Genomic DNA, 12,500 nt, shown 5'->3' with positions numbered 1-12,500 from the left:
ACTGCATTCTATGGCTGAACCAACAGTCGTGGTCCCCCTCACTATATCTCTCTCCTCGTTGCGTATCGATAGTTTGAAATCCATCCGTTCTTTCTGACGCACCCTTTACTTAGCACAGCCACTTCACTGACATCAACACACTTCACTTACACAATAGACTTCACTGACACTACACACTTCACTGACACAACACACTTCACTTACATAATAGACCTCACTGACACAACACACTTCACTTACACAATAGACTTCACTGAAACTACACACTTCATTGACACAACACACTTCACTTACACAATAGACTTCACTGACACTGCACACTTCACTGAACCAACACACTTCACTTACACAATAGACTTCACCGACACAACACACTTCATTTACACAATAGACTTCACTGACACTACACACTTCACTGACACAATACACTTCCTCACTGATAGAACACTTCAAATAACAATTGTCAATCATCTGATAGTTTCTTCTGCCCCGAACGTTTCTTGCTTTTACCATTTCTTCCAGTACATCATTTAGTAGGCAGTTTCTTCTTAGCCAATAACCCAGTCCTCTACATATAAAATGGGGGGTCATTAAAACATATTCTTCGTAATTGTGTCGGCAATCTACGGAGATGCAGATGCTGTTCAATAATGTAAACAATAGACCTGGATATGTTTACTAGAATGACTGGAACACAGCACAGTGAATGTTTAACAAATATTTATGATTTACACTTCAGGATGGACGTTTCTCGGAGCTCGCCAAGGCTATGGAACAGTCTGGATTTGTCAACAGACTGAAGAATTCCCAGCAGCCTTGTACCATACTCGCACCATCGGATGAGGCCTTCCAGAAGATTCCGCAGTCACGACTTGAGAAGATCATGAATGACAAGCACGCCAGAGAGGGTTTGTGCGCAAAATGTGTCCTTCGTCTCACACTTAAATGAAAACTAAATGTTTGAGTTGGGGAGGTACATCACTGGCCTGCAAAAGTGAAATTCATTTTTTTATGTCAGCTACTATAAAAGCTAAATGAACAAAACTTTTCATGTTTAATATAAAGGGTGTTTCCGAGATGGTGTTACAACTTTCAGAGATGATGGCGAAGGGCACATGTATCAATTTGATATTAGGAACCCTGGTCCGGAAATTACTGAGTCGAAAGTTATAAGCAAAAATAGTTGAGTGGAAATGGAATTGTAATTTGGCACCACGTGCCCTCCTTCCCTTAACCTTAGGAACAGTCGTGGAAAAATGATATGGGTCGGATGTCTCCTACGTGGGTACTTGTCCCGATACAATCTGTGAGCTTGTCTACTGTTCCCATTGCCTCATCAGTATTCGAAAATCAGGTCTGCTTATTCCGCTCTCGTGTACTCCTCCATTTCACTAGGACTGATCGACTGGACACTGCAACTTGTACACATACACTGCTGTCTACAGACGTGCGTATCAGGACCGACCATGTCCGTTACACATTACGCTATCTGCATTGCTTTAGTGTAGTTTCCTGTCCCCACCCCTCAGACAGCGCACTGAATGGAATACTGTAAGTAGACAACGTAAAAAACGTCAGATGAATACAGTATGTGTAAGATGTAGAGATAAATACACATAAATAAGGTGGACAGAGGAATAAGGTTATTTCATTTCCACAGAAATATTTTTGCTTGTAACTTTCGACTCAGTCATTTCCGGACCAGGGTTCCTTATCTCAAATTGATACATGTGCCCTTCGCCACCATGCCTGAAAGTTTGTAACACCACCTCGGAAACACTCTGTATATACATTATACATTACACTTTATAAAAACCAATCAGAATGTTAAAATGGGTAATAACTATCTGTAAAAATAATATTAAAATTGCTTATTTTTTACAACCGTAAAGTATTTACATATTAAAATATACAATTAATGAAATATCTGTATGATAATTTTACTGAAATGTTTTAATAAACAACATAGTTTACGATTTTTTTTACCTATTCGTTGAAGAAATATTTTTTATGCTCGACCATGCTGAAATGTAGCAAATATACACCTGATAGCAGCCCTTTAATGGACCTCATCAAAGTACACCTATTCATTAAAGTTCAGGTGTTTCACCAATCAGAAGACACCGATGTAGCAATATGAAAGCGCAAGTATCGATTATTCTCGGATATGCAATCGAAAGACAACTAGCGAAACGTCACGGAGGCTGGAAATCCAATACTGTCGCAGAAGGTTATGTTCTGTTACTATAATAATTAGCGTTAATTGTAAATAATATTCAAATAAATTCAATTTGTCATCTCGTTTTTCAATGTCTAAATCAATTTCAAGGTTATATCAAGATTAATCTTTACTTTACTCTCTAGATTATATCAAGGTCAATGACATTTGTTTCTCGGAAAAAATCAATACTTTCGCGTCTGCGCACATCTCACAATTTACGAGGTATTGCACAAGGTCAGTTTCGCTCCCCAGTCAGATAAGAATCGAAGCTCTTCCTGGCTTAACATAACATCAGGTATACCACAGGGTTCGGTACTCGGACCATTGTTGTTCACAATTTATGTCAATGATATTACATCTCATGTAAGGCATTGTAACTATCACTTGTATGCTGACGACCTTCAATGCTACATCTCTTCCCGCTTAGATCGAATAAATGACGCTATAGATAAATTGAACGAAGACATTGACTCGATTGTGACATGAACAAAGAAATTCCATCTTAATATCAATCCTAGAAAGACACAAGCAATCATATTAGGACACAAACGGCAAACTGACGCTGTAAAACACCTCGACATTTCCCCCGTTAAAGTAAGTACAGTGCATATCCCTTTCAGTTCTTCAGTAAAAAATCTTGGCATTCACATGGATAATAATCTCAACTGGGACATGCAAATCACAGAAACCTGCAGAAAAGTATATTCTATTATTCATGTGTTAAAAAGGATAAATGTTCATCTTCCCTCTTGCTTAAAAAAGTCCCTTGTGCAGACACTTGTATTTCCCTATTTTGACTATGCTGACATTTTACTGACTGACCTTTCCAGCGACAACAAAATGAAACTTCAACGTGCTCATAATTTGTGTGTACGTTTTGTAAGCAATGTTCGTAAATATGATCACATTACCCCATCCCTGGAAGCAATAGGTTGGCTTAAACTAGATAAGAAAAGAAATTTACATTCACTTCTCCTTCTCTTCGAAATCTTGAACTCTTCTATTCCTTCGTACCTGTCGTCTCGCTTCACTTACCTTTCTTCCCACCACAATCTGAACACACGCTCTCGCCATGAAACAATACTAACAATACCATCCCATCGAACCTCCTCATACTCATCCTCTTTCACAATAGCCCTGCCAAGACTCTGGAATTCGTTACCTGCTGGCATCAGGGACTGTCGAAATAAAATTGAATTCAAATGCAAACTTACTAGGCACTTGGTCAGTAATTGAGACTCGTTCAGACATGGTTTCTTGTAAATAGTTCTCTTAATCTATCACAAAATATTTCAATATCCGGTAATTTCATCACTATAGAATTTTGTTATTGTAGGTTTAATTTGTAATTTAGTAAATTCAAAAATATTCTTTGTTCTTAATTTCTATGATAAAATGTCTAGCTTTCATTAATCAGGTATTCTTGTCGTACTTTAATTTTTATTGTAATTGTAATTGTAAATTTAATATCAATTGTAATCTTATTGTTCATGTTATAGTTGTAATCCCCTGGTAGAGGGGCAGAGAAGGCCTGACGGCCTTATCTCTACCAGGTTAAATAAATAAATACTAATACTAATACTAATACTAATAACATGAATACTTATGAATAATTTCGAGTTAGAAATATGGTCGAGCATAAAAAGTTGTATGAAACTTGCCTATAATGGTAATTAAGACGCTCGCTTGCGTTCGTCTCATAAACATACTCGCGTCTTAATTACTACCGTTATAGGCTCGTAGCATAATGTACTATTTCTTAATGCTTACCTTCAATATTAAAATTTCAAAAAGTTTTGATTAAGAAAAAAACATTTCCTGAAGGAACAGATAAAAGATCCTAGACTGAGTTGATGATGATGGTGTTTAAAACATATCACTAGAAGAATCATGCATATATTTAATTAGTTGAAACAGAGCTTCCGGGCTAAGATGCCGTGGTGTACTGGTGCTGACGTTACCAGACGTTTCGTCTACTTCTACGGCAGACATCTTCAGTGGTTAGGTATCCTCGGTCGAAGTCTTCTGCTCGGGATACCTGTAGCAACTGTTGCTACAGGTATCCCGAGCAGAAGACTTAGACCGAGGATACCTAACCACTGAAGATGTCTGCCGTAGAAGTAGACGAAACGTCTGGTAACGTCAGCACCAGTACACCAGGCATCTTAGCCCGGAAGCTCTGTTTCAACTAGACACCGGCCGTGAAAGCCTGCATGCTAAGATATATTTAATTAATTGTGTATTTTATTACGTAAATTCTTTACGGTTGTAAAAAATTATGCAACTTTGATATTATTTTTACAGGTAATTATTAGAGCTATTTCAATGTTATGAGTAGTATTTTATAAAATGTAATGTATGAAAAGTTTTGTTCATTTAGCTTTTATAGTAGCTGAGATGTAAAAAAATTAATTTCACTACATTTTTGTAGACCATTTCCTCCCTTAAGGAAAATGAAACACATAAAGTGAACCCGGCTCTTAACAAACAATGTTTTGCAAGCTTTATAATTGTGGCTAGGTCAAACAATTTTATTATATAATATAACCTAACATTATAAAGTTCCAGAAAATATGTTGTTGGAAATAGGCAATATTGGTATCCTCTGTTTAGTTTATTAATATAAACTGACAAAATTAATACAATTCGAAATTTAAATAGATGACAAGTAAGGCAGGTACAAATATATCTGAAACAAATTTTAGAAACAAGGTAATGAAATAGACGTCCGTGAAACGATACAGTGGTAAAATGATAGTGATATTTTAATGTATTTTATATTGCTACATTAATTTAGAGATTCTGTACTCTTAGAGGGACTTTGCCTATCGTACGAAGTGCTCTGAAAGACGTGATGTTTCAGTCAGTATCAAATGATATTCTTGATTATGTACATTGGTGTTCAAAGATATCTGACCCTACTAATCGATAGTGATCGATAATTTGTTCGTGAAAGTGTGGCTTCTTTAGTTATTACTTCTATGAATAGATGGCGAAGATAATAGTCAGTGTTCCAATGTGACTAGTGACAGACTACAGTCACTAATCGCGATCGGGTTTGTAGTGTGTCACCGTCCCGATCGCGATCAGTAGTTAAATCCTGTTCCCAGAACAAGATAATCGCGCTGAGGCACGGCCCAGTGGACGAAAGTAACATTTTAGTAATCTTTGGTTTCGAATCATCTTGATTTATATTATTCAGGAAGACATGATAGCTTCTGCTGTGGAATTTTGTTACCCCTTCCATTGAATTATATGAAATAGAAACAAAAATGAATGGATAGAAAATGAATTTGGCTACTATTAGACGTAGTGGAGAAATTTAATGCAGATATGAGAAAAGTAAAAATAAATATATTAACAAATGACAGACGAATTATTCATATTTCATATATATATATAATATATATATAATATATATATATATATATATATATATTGTGACAGCTGCGTCGGGATTCGAACGCATGTCCGACAGGGCGCGCGGCACACGAAACGTTGGTCGCTTAGGTGTGGTGGCGAGGGGAGGTTGCGCGGGCATCTGGTACTTGCCGAGAGGGGAAGGAAGCAAACTGCTGCGGGGTGAAGGGGGGGACGGACCCTCCCGAACAGAACCGTCCAGAAGTCCGTCGAAGTGGAAATATCGAGAACTCGTACTTTCTCGCAACTATCGTGTGTGTATAAATTACGACACGCAGGCGAGCAGTGGAACAGTCAGTCAGTCAGTCAGTCAGTCAGTCAGTCAGTAAGTCAGTGTTGTTAAAGTCAGTGGAGAGCAAGCCAGCCAGTCTTGTGTAGCAGTGAAGCCAGCTTCGAGACCGGAGTTCGACTTGAGTGTGTCCGTAACTGTGGAGCCGGAAGTCCTGAGTTCGAGTGCAGTGGACCGCAGTTGGGGGACCTGAGTTTGAAGTTCAGTGGACTGTCTCTGAAGGTCTGGGGTTCGAGATACTGTGAACGCGAGTGTCTGAGCTAGAAGAGCTTACTAGCCAAGGCAAACGAACTGAGAACTGACAGTTCTGATTTGTAAATAGTGCTTTGTGAACATTAGTTAAAATTAACAGTTCACTGTTGTTCTCAATAATCCAAGTAAATTGTCATTGTCGTCTGTGGAGTGCAATAACGAATACTGTGTTGAGTGCAAATCCTATTGTTGACGAGAGCGTTTAAGGTGAATTGTAGAAAGGAATTATTGTTGAAATAATAAAATTACATTGTTGAGTTGGAATAAATTTACAATATAGAGTAATAGAAGGCTGCTGAAAGATGTTTTATTTCAATAAATAATGAATTACAAACTGGAACTGGTTTCTTTTTCAGATTTTCAATTTCAGTCTCCATTACGAAGCTATCGTTGAGGTTAGAATTGATTTAAAAAACATATTTTATTACAAAATAATATAAATTTTTGGCACGATGATATAAATTTTATAGGTTATAAAATCTTTTTTCAAAATAATATAAGCAGTAATCATATAAATTGTATCAGTTTACATTGTAAAGCATGTAACAATTTTAACAAATAAATTCCCATATCAAGCTGCAAGAAAAAAAAAACAGGAAAAAAACAATGAACAGACATCGAAAGAAAGTATGAACTTTAGGTGTTGTCCAGGAGGGAAACAAACATATACGTATGTACATAGAGACAATTGTTTCCTCTATGGTAATTCAGCTGTTGACCAGACGGGACCAAGCGTGACCTACAGTATGTCATCACATTTTCGGTAATCGCGATAATGCTAATCGTATATAACTGCATTACAGAATTCAATATTTCATTCCCCTCTGCTGATTGTAGAACACTGTGTTTAGCTGGAAACAGCTGATATTGTCAATTATGAAAATAATGTATGCTCAATCTACGACAATTTTTTTAATCGCTACAATAGTGGTGTCACCTAATGAGAACTAGTGGAACTACCTATTTCAAAGTTTGTTATGTCTTTGGTTCAGATTTATCCCGTGGTTAGAAAGTTCGCTTACACGATCATAAAATCGTAGGTCAGATATCTTTTAACGTCAGTGTGTTCTTCGATTAAGGCCCGTAACACACTTGAAGAGTTTTCGCTAGCGAGAAATGTGTTGCGAGAAAGAGGCGAAGAGCCTTCCTCCACACACTTGGCGAGTTCTCGCTATCACAGATCACAGCTCGGTGTGATCATCTATGCACTGCTTTCATGCAGGAAGCATTTTTCTGATTATAGTAATCACTCATTGGGGGAAATATTATAGGTTATGTATTTACGTATATTGTCGTACTTAAATAATATAACCTGTAAGTATATTATCATACTTCACAAATTACGTACGAACGCTATGTTGAATCTGAGCATTCAGATGTTGAGGAAATGGAGTTACATGAACAATTTTGTTAATGAAAAGAAAAAGTAGGCCTAAAATTAAAGCCAGAAATATCTGAAAATCACATTGTATCTTACGAAAATAAGGGCGAATATTGGACATTGGTTTCGATTTGAATGATGATACGTTTAGGTGTTATTTCAGATTGAATAAACCTCAGTTTTTTGCCATTCATGATATGATAGAGGATTCTATGCTATATTCTGATTAAAATTATGTAAACTGTTAAGACATATAGCCTAGATACATTATTTCAAAAGTTTAATTAATACTATTAAATCTCATCAAAATAAAACATAGCCCTATTTATTTTCAGATAATCTGATATTTGTCTCCAGATTTCTTCTTTAAGTTTCGTGTTTTTATAGTTTTCATCCCGTGTATCATATAAATAGGCCTACGGGTGACATCGTACAAGTTCGATAAGTTTCTGACTGCAATTATCAGCCATCTTTCCTCATTTTCAAATAAAAACAATACAATTCATCGCCACCTGTGATATCTTTTCTACATTCAATCGTCATAAAGAGTATAAATGTCAAACATCTTTAATAAATGTGTCAAGAAAATTCGCTGAGCTACCGATTCCAGCGAGAAACTCGCGCGAGGTTTTTGCCCAGAACGAGAATCTCTTCCAGTGTGTGGACGTCCATTTGAATCCATATTATCAATTTTTTAATTTTCTCTCAACACATTTCTCGCTGGCGAAAACTCTGCAAGTGTGTAACGGGCCTATCTGCTGAACAAAAGTTATTATTTTACAGCGTTACTGGAAAACCACGTGATCCCGCATCCCATCTGCTTGCCAGCAATAATCGGAGAACACAAAGTGAGGACTCTGGGGGCGGAGAAGCTGAAGTTCGACTGCGACAGGAAGGGCACGACAGTGGAAGAGAAGAGGCTGAGGTCTGACTTCTTGCTCGGACAGAATGGGGTGCTCTACATGCTGGACGACCTGCTTCTGCCGGACCGAGGTGGGTTGTTAAAATAATAATAATAATAATAATAATAATAATAATAATAATAATAATAATAATTTATTTTTACTTTTATTTATTTATTTAGAATATTAACGTGCAAAAACAACAGCACAAGGCCAATTACAGTTTAGCACGATACAAAACAGAACAAAACAACAAATGATGATGAGAATGAATGATAGAAAATGGCAATGAGATGAAATACAAACAATATAATAGTCTACATCAATCATTGATCAAATTATAATTATAAAATTATAAATTAGTACAATGAGATAATTGAAATAATGAAATAGTCTACATTAATCAATTGACCAAATGCAAGAAATAAAATGGACAAATAATTATAAAATTAGATCAGTGAGTTAAAAACTCAAAGATATACTACACATTAAATGGATCCAAGTTGAATCCATGCAAATTAGCATATTTAATGCATCTGCAGACCGGAGAGAGAGATTTAGGATTCTTATTATAAAACAATTTATGAAATCTTAAACCATTAGCAGGAATACGAAGACTGATATTGCTTATGAAAGATTTACAATCAATATCACCATTAATGACTTTGCAAAAAAATAAATAATCAAGATCCTGACGTCTGGTGAACAAACTACCACAACTGAAATAATTGCATTTAATCTCATAGTTATAATCGGAATTTGGTAAAAATCTATAAGAACACAAGGAAATAAATTTTCTTTGAATATTCTCCAATTTAGCCGAGTCAGTGGAAGTAATGGAGTTCCATACAACAGATGCATATTCAAGCTTGGATCTAACCAACGTATAGTATAAAATTAATAAACACATAGGAGTGGAAAAAGAATAACTTATATACCTAATTAGACCAAGCATTCTTAACGAATGGGTATAAATATATTGCACATGATGATGGAAATATAATTTAGAATCAAGTAGGACACCAATCTTTCTTAGTAATTACGACATTACTGAGAGAATAGTTAAATTTTAGGGAGATAGTTTTCCGTGAAAAGGAAATAACAAAAGTTTTGGATTGATTAATTTTCATTCCATTTTCAACAGATCATTGTGAAATTGAATTAATGTCATTTTGAACAATTTGACAATCAACCAAACTATTAATTTTGCGAAAGATTTTGAGATCATCCGCAAATAAAAGGGAGCTAGAACTTATTCTTTTACTTATATAATTTATAAATAATAAAAATAAGAGAGGTCCCAATGTAGACCATTGAGGAACACCGCATAAATTATTAAATGGAACCGAGAGAGAATTACCTAGTCGAACACAAGACTGTCTATCTGTTGAATAATTTTCAAACCAATTAACGTAGTTAGTGGAGAAGCTGACGTAAATCGTTTGAAAACCATTTAGGATAGTGCAATTTTTTAACAAAGGTGACAGGGACACAAAGGGATATAGCATTGTTTATAATTTGAGACAAGGAATTTGCAGCAATGTTTACATCAGTAGTCTGATATATGCTAGTCCAATCATAATTGTATAGAATAGAATAAAGATTCAGATAATCACCTTGAGAATAACTTAAATAAGAACTGATTAGAGAGTGTTCCGGTAACGATAATTTTACTTCAATATAAATAGAGATAGATGGATGATAAGTATCCTCTAAAACTAGAGAGTGATCGGCAAGTTTAACTGTACTGTTTTTATCATTAGTAAAATAATAATAATAATAATAATAATAATAATAATAATAATAATAATAATAATAATAATAAAATAGTAATAATAATAATAGTAATAGTAATAATAATAATAATAATAATAATAATAATAATAATAATAATAATAATAGTGATAATAGTAATAATGTATGTATGTATTTATTCACACTGCAATGGGTATATATCCGATGGCAGTGGTAACTAATTACTCTCAATAATGACAATAATAAACTTATTAATTAAAAATACACTTAATAATAATACCAATAATTAATACTAACAATAATTTATAATAATAATAATTATAATAATAATAATAATAATAATAATAATAATAATAATAATAATAATAATAATAATAATAATAATAATAATAATAATAATAATAATAATAGGGAATATCCTAAATTAAATGAAGGACGATCACTTAAAATAACATTTAAAATAAATCTAATTTGTATCTTAAATCTAAGTTCGAACTAAAACCCACGATTATGATATGTTCATATCTGCACAAGTACCTTTCCACATTACACTCATTTCGCTGTCAACTCACTTACTGCACTGGAACTACGACACATTTCACTGATTCTATCCTGATTTCACTAACACTTCAAAAACATTTCACTGGTCAAATATTTTACACTGCCACTATAAACTATAAAGCTACCCTGACAGGAACACGTTTCACTGACACAACACACTTCACTGACACAATACACTTCACTGACACAACATAATTCTTCACTGATACAACACTTCAATAACAAAATGTCATTTACATCTTTTACATACTGTGTATAATTATCCTCTATTATTAAAGTACTTAAGCCTATTTTTAAATACGTCTTTGGTTGTTGGTAAAGCCTTTAGTAAGTCTGCAGGTAAAGCATTCCAGTCCCTGATAGTACGATTGAGAAAAGAAAACTTTCCAGTGTCCGTCCTCTGTCTTCTTTCCCTCAATTTATATGAGTGGTCGTTCCTTGAAGAGTAATTTGGCGGTTGCAACCTATTTTTTATTTCTCTCCAGGCAGGCTCATCTCTGTATGTTTTGAACAGTGCGCATAATCGAATTCGCGTTCTCCTGTCCTTGAGTGTTTCCCATTTTAATGGTGAATTTTTCCGACAACGCTTGACAGTCCGTTTTTGAATCTTTTCCAGTGTCTTAATATGTTCTAATCTGTAAGGATCCCAACATGCAGTACCATATAATATAATGCATATAATGTATATAATAATAATAGTAACAATAATAATAGTAAAAATAATAGTAATAATAGTAATAATAATAATAGTAATAATAATAATAGTAATAATATTAATAATAATAGTAATAATAATAATAATAGTATAATAGTAATAATAATAGTAATAATAATAATAATAATAATAGTAATAATAATAATAATAATAATAATAATAATAATAATAATAATAATAATAAACTCGTTCGTGTAATGGACAAATTTGTATAAATTTAATAATTTTATGAATATGAAGACAAATTTTTTTCAAAACTGTTTCCACTTAATATTTATTGTACAGGGACATCATTTTATTTTTACTAACATTTCTAATATTAACCTCGCTATACCTTTGGATTAACGGTTGAGAACCGGAAACACCGTTTGCTACCCCCTTCCACGACTGGAGTTCGATGATAGACTACTGGCGTAAAATACAAACAAATCACTTTACTAGGTATAGGAGGGAAGAAAAGTAGTTCAACCATTTACGTAAACTAGGAAATATCGCGATTTTGAGTTTGATAATTTTCATTAGGTTTTTCTTTAATCAAAATACAGTAATGTATTAACAATGAGTGTTTTTACTCACGAACTGAGTTATCCATTCGGACGTATTCATTATGCAGTGTATATTATACTGTCTACAGCACATTAGTGTACAATATAGAGAATGAAGTTAAATTGAAAAATATTCATAATATGGATATTTAAACACAATTTTGAAAATGGTGGCCGTTCACTTCGATACAGGCTTCAGTTCTAATCTGCATATTATCGCACTATAGACTATTGTACCTGATTCCAATTACCAGTTTCGTCCTTCGTACTAGTAACTCATGTTGAAATAATTCTGTACCTACTCTATAAAAGAGTACCTTAACTACTGTAAATTGAATCTTCACTTCTGCCCGATCCGAAAAAATAAAATTACTCAGACATGCGATCTACTTTCTGTCCAAGTGGTTTTGTCGCAAGGTCGTAGAAAAGAAGGAAATCACGTGAGTTAATGAATTTTTA

At 34.1% G+C, this 12,500-nt stretch overlaps 1 protein-coding gene across 1 annotated transcript in view; it reads left to right on the top strand.

Moving 5' to 3' along the window:
- Positions 1-12,500, top strand: part of LOC138709626 (transforming growth factor-beta-induced protein ig-h3-like) — a 168,192-nt gene that overhangs the window by 103,946 nt on the left and 51,746 nt on the right. Inside the window, exons 7-8 of the mRNA XM_069840530.1 lie at positions 740-908; positions 8,347-8,556. Of these exons, the coding sequence (XP_069696631.1) occupies positions 740-908; positions 8,347-8,556 (379 nt within the window). The remainder of the gene's footprint in view (positions 1-739; positions 909-8,346; positions 8,557-12,500) is intronic.

This window comes from Periplaneta americana, chromosome 11, assembly GCF_040183065.1.
Source record: "Periplaneta americana isolate PAMFEO1 chromosome 11, P.americana_PAMFEO1_priV1, whole genome shotgun sequence".
NCBI classification, from domain to species: domain Eukaryota; kingdom Metazoa; phylum Arthropoda; class Insecta; order Blattodea; family Blattidae; genus Periplaneta; species Periplaneta americana.
Note: the sequence above shows the minus strand (reverse complement) of the source record. Positions and strands in the feature narration are given on the sequence as shown.